Below are 21,687 nucleotides of genomic sequence, written 5' to 3' on the forward strand. Positions count from 1 at the left end.
GGTGACTGTAGACAACAGTCCATAGGAAAGGCTTTGTGTCTATTCTTTAAGGATAGTGTATCTTAATATAATCACATACTTCTATTTATGTTAAAATGATTATTGGTCAATATAATCATTCCTCCTGTCCATACTGGACATGAGGAGATCCCCTCTGATTGCAAGTCCAATGTAAGTCATGAGAGTTGTGCAAAAATGTGTTATAAAGTTCAGCCAAAGCTAATATGAGGCTTTGGTATTCTGGGTTGATCCAATCAAGTGGGTATCTTCTAATGTTATAGTCCTTTGTCTTTGAAATCCTGACTGTGTTTCCATCCAAGACATAGTTTTTATACAAAAAACAACTAACTTGGATCATTCCCACTTGACTTGTCTCACATCCGTTTTGCTGGCTGCATTTTTGCACATAAGAATGTGGGTTTTGCTCCTCCATCTCTTATGCTGGAGTTACTTAACTAACAGATCTCTGCACAGCCAGTGTAGAGAGGGAAAATGATTACAGTAGTGGTTTCCAACCTTTTTGGCTTGATAACCCCGATTAAAAATAAGTAATGTTTACTTGGGAAACCTCATCACAGACTACATAAGCGAGCTGTGAGCAGTCAAATCTCTCCAGGTTGTTTCATTTGAATAACCTTAAAAGGGCTGAAGGGGCAAGACTATCCAGGATTTCACAAGAACAAAGATAAGAGAAAAATGACTTTTGTGTTTCTCCAGGTTGGGAACCAGCAGAGTACAGTGACAGATGACTCTCTAAATGTACATATAGGTATATGAGTATTGTTTTAAGACAGACAAATGTGAAACTTTCCTTTTAAGAGATTTCCCCTTTTAAGGTTAATGCTGTAGTAGCTTGTAGCCTGTAGTGAATTATACATTATGTAGCTGAGTACAGTCATTTTTCACTCCACAGAAACAGTAATGTAACCCCAAGATAGAGAGCATTTGTCTGTGGCGCCTTTATTCTTAACATTAAGCCCAGAAATGGCAACCAAACAGCATTATGTTGTTTTTGAGGAACAATAATTTGTTTTTAAAAGAGTTTCTGGCTGCTGATCCTCCCAGGCTGCTGCGTCTTTTAGGGCCCTTTTTTTGAATTCCAAACACAAGCCAGGCAGTCGTGTACAGAGATGAAAAATGTTGGCCGTCCACATGTTGCAGCCTGAGTGGATCAGGAAGGAGAAGAAACTCCCAAACAGTTAATTGCGAGCCAGCACCACTCAAAACTCTGCTTAAATATTAATGTGTTTATACAGTTGAGTGAAACATTTTATACTTCAGTTTACTTGTTCAGGCGGGATAATCGTCTGTTCTGTCAGAGAAGATCTATAAACAGTCAAATGGATTTCCCAGAAAAATATATTTTATATGATAATATTTTTGTAACAGGTTTTGAAAACAGAATTTACAGTAACGGGATACAATCTTTTTCCAGTTTTTACACATTTAAAGGAAATAATTGCATCAAAAATGCACCTAAATCAGGCACAGTGAGGCTCATATTAACTCTTAAATGAAATGGTTTATTAAATCATACATATTCGCCACAGTGAACGCTACAGTTGACTCTGCAGCTACATTATTGCTCCAGTATAACATAGAGACTGTCAGAGCGTGCATGCTTTAACACAGAGAAGGTCTCTGGAATGGATTGGTGTTGTTTTTTTTCCCATTTGGCTGGTTGAGATTTTTCTCTGAGGACTTGGTGTTGGCCACATTCATAACAAAGCAGCAGAAAGATGATCACTTGCAGAGTTGTACTGTTACAATTTTCTGTACAGTAATGCAATCATCAATGTACCACAACATTGTAATGAAAAAAAAAAAATACAGAGAAATACTTTCCACTGCTTACTGCCAATAATTCATACTAATGTATGACGTGTGTATACTGCAAACACACTCTGGTGTTACGCCACAAGTCAAAGGATATGACAAAGGGTCAAAGGGTATTTGTTGAACTAGCTGGCAGTGATGTCACTATTTTGATGTCCCAATGATATACAGCTGCTTCAAAATAGTGTAATTTCACCAAAAACTGTAGTTGTGGAATCAGTTTCAATCATTCTAATATTGCACTTGAATGAAGCTGAAGAGAGAGATCAATGCAGCAGAGGTCAAGATGTCCTGCTATTGGTCTACCTCCAAATAGCTGCATCCTACGTTTCCCATAATGCAACCAATGGCATAATTTCTTTAGATGCTTCCTAACTGGTAAATACACATCTTTAAAACTCTGCACTGCCAGTTTATTACACACTCTTAATATTTTAAAAAAAAATGTAGTCTTTAAGTCCACACTGAGACCAAATTCTGTAAAAATAACTCTGATGATGTCATCAAGGTCATTTTTTAAGACATGACAAAGGTCCTCCAGAGCCACAGAAAACATTATACAACTGTTTTTCACAGGCTTAACATTTTCACAGGAGTAAAATGTGTAAATTCATTGGAATGTCCCTTTAATAAAACTGAATCGCTCGTGTTATTCCACGATATAAATGAACAGTGTGTACTAACTACATCAGTGCTTCAAAGGCCCTACACACACCACACAGGTGTTTTCACCTATTTTGTCTAAATAGATTCCTTCTCAGGACCGTGTAGGAATGTTAAGACTGCGCTTGATTTACATCTCTCTGACTGTCCTCTTGATGCACCTGTTCAGGTGTAAGAGGTTAACACCTATGATTCTTGATGTGTGACCTCATGTAAATCCTACAGAGCTCCACCCAACTTCGCCCTGAGCAGAGGTCTAATGCCGCGTTCATGTCATATCAGAATTATCACAATTACAAGATTCAATCTTGTAAGCGTGTTCACCCCAACTTCCAAGTCGCAAGTATGACTAAGAAAGTTATTTTTCTGAAGGCGCTGATGTATCTGATGTATCCGCTTCATGAATCAGAAATACTTAAAAATGTGACAAATAAGAACGTCTCAAATCAGCCAAAGTCTGCTGTTCAAGGCGATTAAACCAAAATTTAACGGATATAGTGTTATGTTGTCCGTGCACAGTATTTTTAACTGTCACTCGACCAACTCTCTAATCATACAACTGAGTCTGTCAGATGACATGAACACTTATAAGTCGTAAACATGGGAATCCTTTCCATCGTTGCCATTAATCCCACATGACCTGAACGCAGCATCATCAACCAAAATAAATAAACACCTCCAGGACTTTTAACAGGAATATACCACAGATATATTATCAGAGGATGGAACTCCAGTAACAACAACAAATCAGCTTGAAATATTTCTGACTTGCTCTAACACATCTCTCTCATCTCTTCAACAATGTGTGAGCTCTCTCAATGAAACAGCCTGTAATACAATGAATGGGTCAGCCAATTTCAGCAGTATTCGGGGACACAGGTGTTGAGTTTATTGGGGCGGCAGTGAGAGACAAAGATTTGCTGTTGACAGTCCGGTCACTATAAAACTGTGCTGAAGAAATGGGCTCAAAATGGCAGCTGCTACTGTTATTTAGCGAGTGATATGCTGTATTTTCCACAGGCCGAGAACAACATTAAGCACCAAATTCACAAACCATCAAATGATTCCTCTTAAATTAACAATTTTGGGAGACTTTTTAAACAAAAGGCAGAAATAATTACGATAAAAATGTAAACAATCTATTTTGAGTCGGGGGAAATCCAGATACAGATATGATTAAACTGGTTGAAATGGTGTAAAACTGGTTATCTAAAACTGTTTAAAATGTGAGCAAATAGCCATATCAGCCCTTGAGCAAGTCCACTGACCAACTGTAGAAACATGAGCCTGGTGGGAATGTGTTGAGACTTGTCCACCAACAGCAGAGTTTATCCTGGCCTGGTGCTGCCGCTCCTGGACAAAAGTCAGCCAGCGATGGAGCTGTGCTAGAATTGTCCTGCTGGAGGTCAACGGGGTCACAGATCACAATTGTATTGAGGCCGGTTTGTCTGTACGTTTGTGGCTCGGTGTGGCATTTTCCATGTGACACCTTTTTGACAAGTGGCCATGAAACGTATGCCAAATCTAGAATATCATCACGGTGCTTGTGCCTCTGTCTACCACATAAATACAGGCATGCCTGGCTGTTCATACTCTGCATACTGGTTATCTTTGGATAAACTAACAACTATATAGTTTGTGTTGCCTAATATCTGCAAGCAGTACAGTGACATCTATACACACATATATATATATTAAGCATATTGTTTCTCTCAACAAGCAGGCGAGAAACAAGGGAATGTTTTGTCTTGTTAGGTTGTTTGAAAAAAATGCAAGTTAAAATCTCAAAACTGCTCCAAGCCTGAAAGCAACAGATATGAGGAACTGGTCCGACTGCACTGTGGAAGAAACTATGAACACCATTCACAAGTTCCCTGAGGGAAGAGACATTTCTTGCAATTTGGATAGATTGCTCAATGTACATTTATGCACATTTTACAGTTATTTAAGCCTTTTTTGATTGCTTAAAAGGTTATCATTTAGCAAAGCATTTAAAAAGTGACAAAACTCATAAAATGATCATAAAGAGAGACAAAGACCGCAGCCTTTTTAGGGCCGCTTTTCCACTAGCCTCATTCAGACGATGTATTCTCTCAAAGAGGGTTTCCTTTATCATCACACAGAGAATTTCTGTCCATATTCTATAAAAAAAAACAAATATATATTTCTATACTGGCTTGTAAAATTTGAGCAGCACTTTAAAAGATATTATTTGGGGAGTAATCTCCACTCAAGGTGCACTCACTTGTTTAGGAGCTTTCAAACATGTCACAGTCTCTTCGTCAGCAAATAAAGTTTGTTTAGTTGTCATTTAACTGTGGATGTTAAATCATTTCCACATTGGTTTCAAAGTTGAGCTTCATAGCTGCAGTTTCTACAGTAAAGTTACTTACTTTTCAACTTCATCTCATCAGAGTGGGCAATATGGATAAAATCCTTTATCATTTTATCAAATTTTAGATTTCAATATCGATATATATCAGTATCAACTTACTGGAGAATCAATTATATCTATATTGAGAAACTGTATCTAAATAAAATAACCAGATGGGAATGTTTATGACAAATAAACTTCATCACATTGATGCAATCATCGTATTTAAACCCTATGATGCAACATAGCAGCCCTGCTCATTAATTTGCAACACTATCCACAATGGCCAACAGTAATACATGTAGAAATATTAAAGGAATAGTTGCCGCAGCATAAACTGTGTGATAAAATCTCTGGCAGTGGACAAATTTATCATTATATTACCCAACTGTTCCCCCGCTCTCACAGCCTTATCAGAGCTGTGAGCGGCTCATATTTTTTTGTGCAGTAAGTAGTTGATACACTTTTAACTTAAAGTATGAGCAGAAAAACCCCCAGTATCATGTTTCAGGTTCTTACAAAGAGCAATAAAAGAAACCCTTTATGAGAAAATACTTTGAAAGTCAAAAGAAAAGTGGAACACAAACTAACCTAAGTGTTGCGGTACTCCGGTTCTACAATGGCTTTAAAGTTTATTCACAGTGACTCCACATTAGTGAAAAGTAAGCAGTCTTTTATAACATTTTGCATGCTGTATTTTCCAAAATTACAATTCCAAGTTTAAATTTAAATGGCCAGTATTTTCTTTGAATGTATTTTAAAATAAATTAAAAGTTAAGATCAAAGCAGCTACATTGTATCAGATACAAAATTGGCTTCCGCTGCTGTGAAAAGAATTGATTTTCCACCAATTTTCCAGTTATTCAAAAATTTAAAAAACAAAAAAAATCTCAATGGAAAGCCAGAACACAGCATGATATAGCCATTCACTTAGCTCACTCTCATTCAAGCACACAAACATCTGTCATTACAAGCACCGCAGCCATCTCCACTTACAGTAGTTTAAATATCGGAAAAACAATCACCGAGCATAGAAAATAAATTCAGCGTTATCTTACAATCACACAGGATGTCTGCTACTACCCTGCAACAACTTTCAAACAGCAAGCAGACAGCCACATCATTCAGTCAAGACGGGCACAAACATCTTTTTATCACTCGGCTACAAAGAGCATAAAAAAAGCTAAAAATTACAATAAACTTGCATAGCTGTGAAGCGTACAAAAGAAACAGGGAAAAAAATAAAAGGTCAACAGGTGCAAAGAGTTTTAAAACATGTTACATCACGGGTAAGAATCAGTGTTTGAATGTATGTACCTGAATAAAGAATATATGCACCTTGTGTAAAAATCGACAAGACGACAGTATGAAAACAAAAAGTCGAGGTGATACTGGTTTTAAATCGCCCCTGTGCAGTGAGTATGAGGGGCTCACGAGAAGAAAAGAGGTGAGTCAGGACTAGAAGAAGAAAGTGGTGGTATGACAATGTGGTTAGTACGTTTGTACAGTAATGCATGTGTCCCGTGAGGAGGTGGAGGTGACTCCATGGCGGGCCCAGTTTTAACGTGAGCTCTGAGGCTGGGTGTTTTTGATGTTCTTAATCTCAAGCTCCAGCTGTGTGATGTGCACGTCCCTCTGGTTCAGGAGCTCCCTCAGCCGTCGGATTTCCTCCTGCTGCTTGTGGAACTTCAGAAGCAGCTGTGGACAAAACATAAACACAATATATTGAGATATATCATCAGCATAACATCCACAGGATCCACTTTTAGGATACAGTTTCAGTTTGGTTTTCTAAAAAATATCTTTAAAGATTGTCCTCTTACTGTCCAGAAGCCATAATCCAGATGAAAGAAGCTCTGAGTGGATAAAAATGTTCATCTAGTTCATAGCCTTTAATTATCACCATGTTCTCTCAGCAATACTAAAGGATAAGGCCGCTCTATATTTTTCTTGTTGTCAACAAATCCCATAAAAAAAGATAAACAATGTGTCTGTCTCTCAGTACTTTTTTGTCTGTGTCTTTCCCTTTAAAATGGGTCATAAATAAATGCTTTCTTTTAAAAAAAGGCTAAATAATTTCCTTTAACAGCTGGGCACTGTAGTTTTTAGTAAATGTTACTCAAAGAAGAGGAAATAGTGCATTTGTTGGGGACTATTTCCAGCTGCGAATTAATACACATTTGGTGTGCTAGTGAGTATTTATGGCAGCAGGACAGTGTATGTGTGTAAACTACAGTGCCCATGTTCATTGTAATGAAGGAACATGTCAACCAATGCAACACTGTGAACTCGCTGATGTGTTTTTAATCATTTTGGACAACAGTGGAGGTCAATGGCACAAAGGAAGAAGTTACATCAGGGTTTGACAACACAGGAAATACTTGTAAGTACAATCTATTCAGTGTTGGTTTTGGTCTTTTAATTGGATTTGTTGACTATAAGAAAAATATTGAGTATCACCAGCCTCATCTGTTAAGTTTCATGAGCAGCAGCAAATTTGTCACTGACCTTTTTTTTGCCTCAGGTTTTGCCTTTAAAGCCATATAAAAGCTTCCCTAACCTTCTGATTGATGGAGCTTGTTTGGGCTGTATGGAGCCTGACAGAAAAGCTCTGCAGACACTTCTCACCACTCAAAAGCAAAAAACATTAAATGTATTGTACATTTTCATTTACAGGTGACAACATGTAATTTTATATCATTCAAACGAAAAGACACCACTGGAACATCAATAAAAGTTATGGCAGAAAAGGACAAAGTTCCTGAGACAAACTAGATTTTAGCCTTAAAGTCTTTACATGATGTATTTATTTTATTTTACTAATTCTGTGGTTTGTTGTTAGAGATGTGAAAACAGAGTTTTCTTACTCTCAGCTCTCTATGAATGAAACTACATCTAATATTCAGGATTAGTGCATCAATAATACAGAAATGTAGGCCACATTCCTAATTCTTCTAATGGATTTATGGAAGGCATGAAGACCAATTTCATCAAAAAACAGCATTGACATGTACATTTTTCACCTATGTCCTTGAAATATATGTGTTAAAACTGCCACAACAAAATTCTTGTCCAAACAGCAGGATATGAATTCGGAGGAAGATCCTCCAGACACCAAAACCACTCTGTACCTCGTTCTCTGTCCGAGGAGGAGAGCAAAGTGCGAGGTCTTCTCCGTTGCTAAGAGTTGTCCGACTCTTGTCGCCCTCTGCAAGACCGTTGTCCTCCTTGCTGTCTTTGGTGGCCAGTTGGTCCTGAATGTACGCCAGCTGCATCATGCCCGGCCTGCTCTGAGACCTGCGACTGTCCAGCGAGTTTCCAAGCCCCTTGCTCAGCTCTGAATATGACTCTGCTACTTGACTTCCTGGCTTCAGAGACATCAGCACAGGGCCTAGAAGATAAAGAGAGTGACCAGGAAAAAGATGAGCTACTTAGTCTCAATGTTTTATTCATGCACACTGAAGGGCTGATTACTAAAATGGATGTTCCTGACACTAACATGAATTCTAGTCAGTTTGGTTTGATGTTGGACATAGAAAAGAGTTAAGTACAATTTTGAGGTACTTGAACTTTACATTACATGTAACTCAGCTTTAGTTATAGTTACTTTGCAGATTCAGATTTTACTTCCAAAACATTTAAATCAACAAATTAAATATGATGTATTGTTATGAACTACTCAACAGTATATTAATTAGTACATACAGTATGTACTTTTACTCACAGTAAGTAAAAGATTTTAAATGGAGGACTTATACCAGAGTCACACTGTGGTATTTTACTTAAGTAAAGGATTTTAGTACTTCTTCTGCCACTAGTGAGAAATTACTAATAGATTATAATAGATTATATACTACAGAACTAAAATGGGGCAAAACAGGAAAGCAAAATACATACAAATGAATGACTGCATAAAATTGATTTACATGTGTAAAGAGATCTGTTTGCCATACAGTGTGTGCAGTGATACCACAAAAATACTTTCATACTATCTCAGACATATCACTCAGCCCTGCTGGTGTTTTTTTTATTTTTAGATATAATTGAATCTTGAGTGTGACTCAGTTTGGAGCCAAAAGCCCTTCACACTGAACGGTTAAATAAAGCCCCAACCACATTGCTAATATATACAAATGTACACACACAGACACTTAATTCTGACCTTTGTCGATGCCACTGAGCCACTCCTCTGCAGTCAAAGCAGGCTTGTTACCAGCTGTCATTGGGTAGATGTCTTCTTGGTATGACTCCGACTGATAACACATATACAGCGCATTCAGACTCACAGAAAATTAGGTCCTGAAGTTTATTGAGCTACAAATCTATGTGTTTTTTTTTTCACATCACCTAGTGGGTGTAGTCTTACCCTGCGGGGTACGATCATGGACAGAGGCTCAATGAGACCCTTGATTGTCACCAGTTTGTAGAACCTGAACACCTCACAGGAGCTCACATCCAGGCCTCTTTTTGGCATCACACCTGCAGGACGACACACAGAGCATCGTCAGGAAGGAAATGTATGGTATTGTGCAATACCTGTATAGCTACTATACAAAAAGTGCACTGACTGACAGAACATATACAGAAATCTCAGTAGACAGGAAGACATGATGGTTCAACATGAAAAATCATAATGTTATTAATTTTGCGATGTGTTTTAAACCTCTGAAATGCCCTCAAACATTATGTTCATATTGTTCATACTGTGAACCAAAGCAGACTCCTGAGCACAGGTACAACACAATACGTTTGCAGTGGAAACTATGAGCTTTTAAGTACTTAAACATCCACTCCCACTTTTGAAGGTGCTCCACCTCAACTTAAAACAACTTGACTTTTTTATCTATTTAATTTAAACATAAGGACTAAACATCCGACTTGGATTAAATGTACGGTGTTAGTATGGTGTTCATAGAGACAAGGGCACATGATAACTACACACTCATATAAATGTGTCATGGAAGTACAAATGTGAAAACATCATAGCAAAAATATAAGAGCTGCAACAATTATTCAATTAATTGATCTACAGAAAATTAATTGGCAACTCTTTTGATAATCGATTAATTGTTTTGAGTCATTTTTTAAGAAAAAATACAAAAATTCTCTGGTACCAGCTTCTTAAATGTGAATATTTTCTGGTTTCTTTTGTCTTCTATGATAGTAAACTGTATATCTTTGGGTTGTGGACTGTTGGTTGGGGCAAAAAAAGACATTTTAGGTTGCGTGTTGGGCTTCGGGAAATAGTGATCACCATTTTTCTGACATTTTATAGATCAAACAACTAATCTATTAATCGATAATGAAAATATTTGTTAGTATATACTAATAAATATACAGTAATACAACCCATAAGGTTAACATTTATGATTTATAAGCAATATAAAATGTTTGTAACACATTATAATGTAGTTGTTACCAGATATCACCAACTGTAAATCATCCTGCTCCAGCTGTATAAACAGATAATGAATGACAATATAGTAAAACACACTTGTAATAATATGAAATGTGTCTTTATAGGAGAAGTTATAATAGGTGGCATTAACAAACATTTAAAATCTGCTTATAACTACATTATATTGTGTCATAAATCATTCAATAAATGTTTATATACTGCTTATAAATGCTAAATAGGGGACTTAAAGTAAAGTGTCACCCAAATAATCCTCTAATTTTAAAAATGTGAAACTAAATATCTCACATTATTTTAAAAAAAAAGTGACTTGTCTGTTTTCTAATTTTCATCACTGCAATTTATCATTCATCATATATTAATACAATATTTGTTAGTATGTTTGAAAATAGACTATATATAATCTTGAAAATGACCACCATGACCAAACAGTCTAATCTACTGGCACATATATTACATGTTCAAACACATACTACAAACAACTTTTCATAGTACTGAGATTTCATTGATGATTTACGTAGTACTACTGTGCAGCAGCTTAACAGCATAGAGCTGCTGTTGCCCATAAGACTCCACGAGTTTCTAAAAATCTTCCATCCCGCAATATTCTTGCCTCTATTTTACATCCTTGTTCACCACAACAAGCAAATAAAATACGAGTTTAAAACATCAGCATGTCACTCTACATGATCTACGACTGCGCTCTGGTCAGCTGGTTTGGCTATTCAAATAATGCAGGCTTATTTGCACAGCAGCTTTGCTTACAGGTGCGAGAGATTCAACACAGCCAGGAGGCAGGCACAGTTTTAGTTTCACAGGCACATTTCGTACACATTCAACTGAGGAAATAGTTAAATGAAGCGTCCAGCGTGTTGGAGTTTTTTATTTAAAATACATATAGTAGTTGTCAGTGTAAAGGAAGCTGAGTGAGAGTCTTTAAAATTGTGTGTTTGTGTTTTCCTTACCCATCCCTTTCTGAGGTAAGTGGGAGCGGTATTCTGTAAGGTAGTGGATATACGGTTTTTCTGAGCTGATCTCATAGTACCTGATATTCCCATCACCCTGAGGGAGACAAGAGAAGCCTTTAAAACATGTACTTTGTATATGAATGTTGTAACATAACTAAGACACTTTCGGGTTGCTTTTGGAGACCCACCTTCCCAGCAAGGTAGAGCATGTGTGTGTCGGGGTCGTAGAAAGGAAAGAGGACCCCTGAGGAACCGTCCAGGTTATCTTCTAACAAAGGCACAGACAGATCATCCTACAAAGCACAAAGAGAGATCAAAACAATGTAAAATCAAAAGCAACGCTCAATCACAAGTGACGTGTACAGCATCCCCTGATATCAAAACACTCAATCGTTTAAATCCACTGCTACATAAGAAGCACTCTCTCCACTGAATTAAAAAAACACTCAGCGCTCAATCCCTAATCCGTGCCTCGGCCATAATCCTCCACCCACGATACACTCTCACACATCAAAACGCAGCAGCCAGCCAGTAACACCAGCACAATTATAGACTAAAAGGTTTGATCGGAGAGATGTGAGATGACATAATGTAACATAAAAGAAGTTTGGCTTTAGTTTACACACAAGCTCAATGAATGTTTCAGATGTACTTCTGACGGCTTTCGATTGTCCATCTGATTTGTCCACTAGATGGCAGAGTTGTGTGTGAGACGCATGCTGCTTCATATTGTGTGGGGCTGAGAGATGTTTTGCAGTATTTTAGCTGGGAAGAGCTAAATAGATGAACTGATGAGTTATTGAACATTAAATCCCACATTTCTGTCTGACTAAATATTCATCTTCTCTGACTGCTTTATATCAAACTTCTGTCATAACGTTATTTCTTATATTTATCCGTTTTCCATTTTCATTTTATCATGGCTCTGTGATGCTCAAGGGATTTAATCACGTGGGACAGGAAATAAGGCCACCTTGAGTCATGACCTCTCTGGTGGTGATGTAATACGCTGCCCAATACTTCATCTGTATTATTATTAATCCTATATTATGGGGATTGTGCTTATTTCTAGGCCTTATTTTTTGTTGTTGCTGAGTAGTTAGGGTGGATTGCCTACATGGACGTCTTTGTATATCACTGAACTTAACAAAAACATTGGACACAAATCCTTCTTTCCTATCTTTCCTTCTAACCTTAGAGCCTTTAGTACAGGGTGTTCCCTAAATTCAGACTGAAGGAGACTGGACTTTTACCATCAGAGCACTTAGAGCACTCCCCAAGGAGCAGGGAGCAGAATCAGGTCAGAATAGGAAATTGGACAGATGTGTCTTTCATGACATTTTCCATCTTTCTTTCTGTCTGTCTCTGTTTCTGCCACTATCCCGGCTCTAATGATACTGTGTCAGTCGCTGCTTTCACCTGCTCATCAAGCGCTCCCATTTCCCAGTTGCCAAGTTATAATTATGAAGCCACTACAGGAAGATACAAGATGTCTTGGGAGATGTCACTTTGATAGCGTTTTGAATCTTTTTTGCAAAGAAATATGCATTACGGGAACAAGTTCAGTGAGCGATATGTGTAAATATAGCCTGCATTGACTGGAAAGTATTGATAGAATCAATATTAGCAAACCACATCATGGTCGTCATCAGTCAAAGAGTGTGGCTCAGGTGTCTTCAGCCACATGATAAAAATGATCTTATATGTTACCTTGAGACACTTCTGTCACATGACTTATACTCAATACTTACTTAATGGACCTTGTACTTGTACTGCCAGATGTTCTGCTGCTGTTTCTCACCTGATCCCACAGAGCTATCTGTCGATCATTCCAGCGTGAAGTGCCTGACGTGAGGAGCATCTTCAGGTTACCCAGGATCAGCACCTTACTGGCTTTGTGCGTCTTGCAGTTGGCTTCCTGCAAACAAACAACACAACATAGTAAACATCAAGAATGTTTATTTATAGTATAAGACTTTTTTTTTAAGTAACATAAAATGATAATTTGACATGACAACAGCTTCCAAAACATTATCAACACTACAGCAGTGTGATGTTATGTTCTGTTTGACTGTTTTGTTAGTTTGTTTGGCAGGAAAAGGAAGTGAGAGCGGACTGATGAACAGTCTGAGAGTCTCTGGCTGGTGACCCAGAGGTCTGAGCAGCTATGCTGAGGGCCCGGCCAGGCCAGAGGTGTCAGTTTTGGCTGTGTGGTGCTGGATGAGTGCCTGGGCGTCTAGGCTGGGAAGGAGAAAAGGAGTAAGGAACTCCCAATTATGTAACGTTGGCTGATCACTCTATGATACACTACAAACAGGGCTCGGTTTTCAGGTTTTTCAGATTTTCAATGAAAAGCAAGCAAATGGTTTAAATAATTTTCACCAGGATTGTATGTTCCCATGTGCTCAAAAGAGCAAAAGGACAATTTAAAGTAGAAGTTCTTTTATGACAAAGGCATCTCATTTTTTTAATAAGCCAAGGCTAGTTTATTTGTATAGTACCAAAAATGAATTAAGAAAACACATGAAATAAAGATAGAACAATATAAAAAGACACATACAAATAGGACTTTAAAACAGTAAATAAAATAGAATATAAATACGAGCTAAAATTGAAGAAAACAGATAAAACTGGAGAGTAAAAGTTACAGCACAGCTACAGTCCATGATATGAATGAATAATCACAATTTAAAATCACAATTTTAAACTAAAAAAGCAAATAAAATTTTGCATTTGCCTTTTATTTTTGAGATGCAGTAACTGAAAGCAATGTGAAAAAGTTTGAGAAGCCGCTGATTATGCAACATACAGTAGTGTCGCGATACAAAACGATTCAAAAAAGGTTCACCTATGTTTACAAGTGTTTTTTTTCATATCTAGGTAACATATTTTTTTAATATCTAAAATAAACATTGATCATAATAGCTCTAACCACACCTCTTCTTTGGAGTGGCATGTGGTACATTAAATTACCTACTTAGTACACACACTGTAGTAATTGCCCTGCCACATAAAAAAAACACTGGGATGAATCATCAATAAACACACACACACACACACACACACACACACACACACACACACACACACACACACACACACACACACACACACACACACACACACACACACACACACACTCATTAAGCTTTACCTGCAGTAGGTTTCCTGAGCGGGGCTCAATGAGTCTGACCCTCCTGTCCTTGCAGGTGGTGGCCAGTAGGCTGCCATCAGTGTTGAAAGACATGGAGAGGACAACGTCTGTGTGGTGGCTGATGGTCCGCACTGGGTTCTTTATCACCTGCTCGGGACAGTCCAGGTTCCAGATCATTACCTGGACGAGGAGGAGGAGGAGGAGATAAAAGTGGCAGACACAGAAATTTAGCTACCAAAAGGTGGTCAGGCAGGAAATCATTGAGACTCACTTTTTTTGTAACTTTATTTAAGAAGAGAACAACAGCACTGGACAGCAATAATGGTGTAAAACTAAAGCAATTTGTCACAACTAATAAATGTTTAAGTTTCATTATTTTGTAAGAAATGTATTTATTGAAGTTAAAACTGATGTAAGGTTTTATCCAACTAAAAAAAATATTCCCCCAAAAAGTCTGAGCTATTTTGTTATATTAAAAAGTGGTTAGAGACTCCAGTTTGTTCCGAGTTGACCGCTATATTAACAAGGAAGGGTACGCTTGAGCCACATTACATCAGAGAGCAAAAGTGTCTGTAGTTGTTCCAAATGGACACACTTGAAGGCAGGGTGAAAAATCTGCCGTCATAGAGAAGGGTGAGACACTGTGATTTGTAAAAATGGGGTTAACCACACATATTTCAACAGTCTCTCTCTAAGGCAACCATAAAAAGTGACAGAATTAGTTTTGTGAAGAGCAAAAAAAAAACCCCCCAAAAAACAGAGTTTGAGAGAGAAAATCAAGCCGTTCTTATTTTCTCACCTCTGCACACCTGGCCAATCACTGTGTTAAGTGGATGTTTGTATCGGACAGTTTCGGAAATATATAAAAAACGTGGAATGCAGCTCTCTTGATTTTGATGTCAGAAAGGTTGTGGGCGGAGGAGGTTTCAGTTCGACAGTCAAACAAGCATTTCATTTGAAGCATAGTAATGCCTTCAGACTTGAAAGCGGACACTAATGACATATACTCGACTCTGACTTTGTATTCTACACACAGACTCGAGTATTAAAGTCCAACTACTATTAAATTGCCTTTTTTTGGGTCTACTACAGCATACATATCTGCTCTGTAATCACTTGTCCTGTGTCCTTTGAGAAAATGATCTGTTGGGAAAAAAATTTATTTCATGATTGTGCCCCCTACTTTTACATGATTTTGATTAAATACTGTCCCATCATCTGCTTACATAGCTGGGGTCCTTATTTTGCTACAGCAAATCAAATCTTGAATAAAGAAATAACGTGGTGTTCGATCATAAGCAGAGCAGACGGTCACACTGAGTCTGACAGCATCTGCTTTTTCTTCATTCTAATAAAACAAAACTATTAACAATACATTTAAAAAAAACATTATTTTGATTGCAAAGAGGAACGATTAAATGTGATTTCAGTTGGCCTTAAGGACTTGTGTTCTACAAGTTTGGACTTCTTGTTGCCGACAGCACAGGCAGCGGCTCAGCGTGAAAATGATCTGAAGTCGTGGTAATGTGTATAAGACTCCAGCACAAATTCTTGACAGGCCAGTGCAGCAACAATCAGAGGGTTGTAGTGTAGCCGTGAACTTTACTGTGATTTGTTAATAAGAACTCGGCTATTATAAACAGCTGTGACCTGTTTGGCTGCATTGTGATACATTATTGCTTACACCATATGTCACAGTATGTACTGTGAGTTACTTTCTTGTTATCTAGCAGGCTTTTTTTTGTTTGTTTGGCTGGGTTAGAGTTAGTGTGTGCAAGTGTGAATGTTTGTGTCACCTTGTAGTCATAGGCGGTACTGAAGAGGATGTTGTTAGCAGTCGGGTGCCACTCAATAAGGCCCACTCTGCGGCTGTGACCCTGAAGCTCCTTCCAGGGTACTGTAATGTTCTTCAGCACACCATGAGGAGGGATTTCCCACACTTTCACCTGTAGACACACACACACACAAACCCAAATTAACAAACACACACAAAACAAAAAAAAGGAAAATCTCTGTACTTCACACCTCTGAAGCTATGAAAAAAAGCCAATACAGATATAATCTCTGCACGGTCGACTGAATATGGAAAATAAATGACACCGCCCCGAGACACACTTTGTAGAAATAGTCTCGAGAGGAGGCAAAACCTGTTGACTCTTCCTTTCTCTTTCTGTCTTCAGGGATTTGTTCTGAGTCGCTCTGCCAGGTCAGAGCTGAGGAATGTGAGGAATGACTAGTAGTTCTTCTTGAAGGCTAAACTGCAGGGCAATAAAATGATCTCCTTGCTGCTACATGTTCATGTTCCAGGGAAAATGATAACGCGTCAGTGAACCACTTTGAAAATGTACTTAGTGTGCGTGTGTGTGTACAGACCGTGGTGTCCTCGGAGCAGGAGGCGATGCAGTAGTCGTTGAACGGATTCCATTTGACGTCTAACACGTTGCCTTTGTGGCCCGATACTCGAGGCTGGTGAGGGTCCACTTTACCTGTCTGACAGACAAAAAAAGAATTAAAATGCCGAATGTATAAACTAATTAATGTATATTTATTGAGTTAATCTTTCCAATACCATCTGCTGTTCTCTTGCACCTTTCAGACCCTGTAGATAAGTTTCTATGTGTCACTGAAGTATTTATTACCTCATAAAACTATATGATAATCATTCAATTTTAATATATGCAAGCACAATCATATCATTATCTGCTACTAATGCACATTATATTACTTGGCAATATCATTATAAAGTGTATATATAAAGTACATATTAGGGTTAAGGAGTGAGGTCCTAGTTCTTGTTCAATCTTTATTCTCAGTTATTATCCATTTTATTCTAGTTATTGGTAATTTCTTTTTATTGAATTTATCTGCTTAGCCTCCTCATTTGCTGCAGGGTTTTTGAGCGGTTGTTGTTTCATTGACTATAAGACTTTCATTTCTGATCAAGAGATTTATTTTTTACTTTTATCAAACCAGGATCAGGAGGATCCCAGCAGGATCTCAAAGAATTAAAACAATATCTGTAGTTGCAGAGCTTTTTCTTTGTTCAATCCAAGTAGACGGAGCTGCCCGTGTGAAAGGTCTTTTACTGAACTCTGTAGCCTTCCAATAGACAAGAGCAGAGTGTCCCGAGAGTACAGGCTGTGGTTTGACATTAGTACCACAAGTCTTTGAACTTCAAGCAGCATTAGCTGATCTGTGGGCCACTTGGGGGCAGCGGATCAAGTTGTAAACACAACCGTGACGTATTATCACCTAATAAAGCTGGTGTTAGCAAACAGTTCTCTATTTACTCATCCAAGCAGACACTTGTTTGCATTATTATTATCAATTTCATTAGTGTTTAAGTCAAATATTCACCCTCCTTTTAGCTCTGTTTTTGGTCTCCACCAACTCAGGAGGGAAATGTTTGGCTCTTTCGGGGGCTAAATGCTCCACCGTGTTCACCAGCTAACCACTCGCTAACATTGTTTGTTGTTTGGTGCTGGGCAGGTAGCACACAATAGGTTTATCAGACCTTTTTTGCTTTAAAAAAAATGGGCAAAAATGAAGCTGATGAAAATGGTGAGAGTGAACCAAAATAGCTTCAGGGTGTAAAACTAAAACAATGAGCTGAGAGATGCTAAAACACTCAATAGAGATGAGAGGAAATGCAGAGTCGGGTGATAATTCTCTGTTGGTTCGTCACTGCAAGCAACAGCTTTCATGTAATTTGATCCATTGTTATTAAAAAAATATTAATTAGTGCAGCTTTAAAGACAGCCAGCCAGATGTAAAGAGCCCGGCCAATTAGTTTTATCTGTGCAGGTCAGGACAAGCCTGCAAGCAGTCAAACCCTCCCTAACATTAACATGAACGACTAACACTGGTGGTGAAATTACACAAATTGTTAGTGACACATGTCCTGGTATTCCATGATCCTGTTATAAAGAAGTCTTACTTAAGATTTTATGCCTCAACAAGACTGCTAATTATGTTGTTTGTGCCAACAGAACCTTCCTTTAAATGACACACACACCTGCAGGCTAGATTACTGTGCAGGAAAGGTATGTTTGGAGCAATGAATGATGTAACCATTATCTGTCCTTCCGGCAAGGCTAATAAATGCACATGTTAGTAGGACACATAATTTCTATGTGTGTCTTCTTATATTTATGTGTGTTAACTACTTTCTCCATAGAACAATAGCTTGTCTGTCAGTGCACGCACACACACACACACACACACACACACACACACATACACATACACACACACAGGTGGGATGTGAAGGCGGGGGTTGGAGGGAGTGTTGGAAGTTTCACCTCTTTGAGACAGGATCAGGGGGAGAACAGGGTTAAAAGATGACTTATATCATTCCTAAGCTCATATGCAATTCCTGTCATGCCAGGAGGGTGGTGATAACTCTCCAAGAAGATTTAAAAGATGGAAACAAACGGAGAGAGAGGGAGAAAGGAGGGAGAGGTGTTCAGTGTAATGAATCGCTCTGCACTAGAGATACCGCAGAACTGTAAATTTAACCAGCTCTCGAGTGAGGAGGTCTGGCTGAGTTTATTTGAGGGATCATTATTGTTATTGATAACACCAGTGGATGTGATGATATGTATAAATAATGTCTGGAAGAGTGCTTGATTAATCACATTTAAGCTGAAGTTGTTGAGGGAGATAAGACAGAATAATGAAGGGAGAAAAGACCATATTCAATGTTTAATTTGTAGCGAATGAGCTGTCGGGGGTTTCCTGGTATTTAGAGATTTCTTTTGGCTCCACTGCTGCTGCACTATTTATACTCTGAGAGCAGAGCTGTCTTTTCCAGGTGTGCTGTGTGTGCAGGAGCAACACCATGATAGATGTTCAACAATCAGCATAGAAAATGAACCAAACAAGATTCTGTCCAAATAATTACTATTGTCCAACACAGACAAAAAATTACATATACTCTATGATAACAAAAAATCAAGGCTCTTTCATTAAATCTTAGTATTTCATTAAATCTTAGTATTTAATGAAACAGACATTTTGAGAAATACATATTGCTTTCTTGTTGAGAGTTAAATGAGTTGATACCGTCATATCTGTAAATACACAGTTAAAAAAACTCCAAACCTATTGTACATCTTTTAAGGTCAGCCGTTTCACGTTTCCAGTCTTTGTGCTAAGCTAATGCTAACTGGCTGCTAGCTAGCTTCACATTTAGCCTACAGACATGGTCTGGGTATTCTCTATCTTTCACAATCTTCTAACTCTTGGCAAGAAAGCCAATTTCTTCAAGTGTATTTCAAAAAATGTTTAACTATTTAAGGGGATTTTTTTTCTCCTCTCCTTGGTCACTTTAGCTAAGCTACCACCATAAAAGCAGACAACTCTGTTTTAAAGTTTTCTCATTTTGGGTTACATTGTCAATACAGGATTGTTTTATCTCAGTCTATCTTATAATACATATGGGACATACAATCCAAGGTTCTCCTCAAAATTTAGTATCAGATCTCCATAAAGTCATAGAAAAAACATAAGGATGTCATGAAAACTGTCTTGATAAAAGTTGTTCTGAGAGATCAACACCAAGTGAAAAATACACAACACGTGATTATATTGTGCTGGAAGATCAAGTTTACCAAGATACTGTTATGGATTTTACATTAGCGTGGATGGATTTTGTTTTGGCCAAAACAATCAGTAGCGAGAGACAGATCCGTCTCACAAATGTCTTTTTCAATCGACATGGAAGCTGTGGTAGCATGGAAGTGGTAACGGCTCCTAGAATATGCTGATCTAGCAGTTTGTTATTACTGCAAAGTCCATACAATGACCTGTACACACCTGTTGCCATTTTTGTTGCCATTTCCCATGGGTATAGCAATAGCTATATGATGATGATGATATATGATTTAAGGGCTACACTTTTAAGTAAAACACCCTTAATTTTCAAGGAGTGCTTTTAGTTGATTGCATCTTTGTATGGGAACATTTTTTGTGGTAGATATTATTTCTATAGTTTGAGCTTAAGTAATATTATACGTAAGATGTTATGTTCTTGTCTGATAAACATTTCACCACTGCAACCATATCTTTGGTGTCTTAAGTCCATGTGGGTTGGACACTTATGACACAATAAATAACATAACTAACCTCTCTGGCTCAAGCCTTTTCTTAATCCTGCTTACAAAGCTCTGACTGACTCAGATGTTTTCCAATTGGAGAAACAGTCCTTAATGAAAACAACATCAGACCAAATTGAATCACTAAAAAGTAGAGATTCAGACATCTGGACTTCTTCTCTCCATTCCCTCCTTATAGCAAGAGAAACTGCCTAGCATCAGAGTGCATGTCTGGATCTGTTATCTGCATTTTGAATGAAATATTGTATGTGCCACATTAAATGACTGATATTAGTCTGTAAAGCTTGCCATGATGTGCAGATACTCACATGATGGACAGATAGGACTAGGAAGGCCCCTCCCCCGGCACACTCGGTGATGACTGCCAGGAAACGTGGGTTGACAGCACAGAAGTTGTTGTCCTGGACGCTGCGTGTGATTGGCACGCCATCATAGCAGCTCTCCTTGGTGGCGGCCTTACCAAACACGTGTCGGAACTTGGAGCTGCGGTACTGAGGACGCCATGTCATCTGAGAGGGAGAGAGGAAGGGAGGAAAGTGGAGGTGAGTCAAGGAGAGTCATCCATCTCTCACAGTTATGTTGACGGGGCATTTTATGGGTGTTAATAATTCCTGCTCCTTTCTCACAAGAAAAGAGAGCAAGTTGATGGTAGATGTGATCAAAATATCAACAACAATCCCTCTGGAGAAGAAAAACACTGAAACCTACTTATAAGAAAGGATAAACTGCTTTGTTATAGTTAAAAAAATCTAAAAACAACTTATTGTGGCAACATTATTAAAACCAAGACTATGATAAAAAGCCACAATGTACTTTTGTGCATTAACTAAGCAGTCTACCCCTGCATTAGGAGCACCTGCTATGTGTTACATCCTTTTCAGATCAAAGTAGATCCCTTGTTTTGAATGGTATTTACTGAAACCTATTTCTTGTTTGTTACTATATTATAAATGACAAATGTCACTATATTCATTAAATGTAAACATGAATGTTGTGTTTGATGTCTTGCGGTCTCCTAGTCTGAATGTGTCATCAGTCAGTGCTAGCACCTCGCCAGCACTCACGCTACCACAAGTAAACGCTTAAAAGAATAAAGATATTTTGTTACCTAAACATTTGGGCCCATTTTTTACCATATTGGAATTGAAACTGGGAATCGA

General features: G+C 38.1%; 1 protein-coding gene across 2 annotated transcripts in view; it reads right to left on the reverse strand.

Annotated features, from left to right (window-relative positions):
- Positions 1 to 1,502: 1,502 nt before the first annotated feature.
- Positions 1,503 to 21,687, reverse strand: part of coro2aa (coronin 2Aa) — a 52,603-nt gene continuing 32,418 nt past the window's right edge. For both annotated transcript variants that reach the window (XM_067584878.1, XM_067584879.1), the window contains exons 2-12: positions 20,836 to 21,036; positions 16,785 to 16,901; positions 16,208 to 16,357; positions 14,412 to 14,591; positions 13,059 to 13,175; positions 11,446 to 11,550; positions 11,255 to 11,351; positions 9,240 to 9,352; positions 9,036 to 9,126; positions 8,005 to 8,264; positions 1,503 to 6,571 (exon numbers count right to left, since the gene is read on the reverse strand). In XM_067584878.1, the coding sequence (XP_067440979.1) occupies positions 6,434 to 6,571; positions 8,005 to 8,264; positions 9,036 to 9,126; positions 9,240 to 9,352; positions 11,255 to 11,351; positions 11,446 to 11,550; positions 13,059 to 13,175; positions 14,412 to 14,591; positions 16,208 to 16,357; positions 16,785 to 16,901; positions 20,836 to 21,036 (1,569 nt within the window). In that variant the 3' untranslated portion in view covers positions 1,503 to 6,433. The remainder of the gene's footprint in view (positions 6,572 to 8,004; positions 8,265 to 9,035; positions 9,127 to 9,239; positions 9,353 to 11,254; positions 11,352 to 11,445; positions 11,551 to 13,058; positions 13,176 to 14,411; positions 14,592 to 16,207; positions 16,358 to 16,784; positions 16,902 to 20,835; positions 21,037 to 21,687) is intronic.

The sequence above is a fragment of the Thunnus thynnus genome, chromosome 3 (assembly GCF_963924715.1).
Source record: "Thunnus thynnus chromosome 3, fThuThy2.1, whole genome shotgun sequence".
NCBI classification, from domain to species: Eukaryota; Metazoa; Chordata; class Actinopteri; order Scombriformes; family Scombridae; genus Thunnus; species Thunnus thynnus.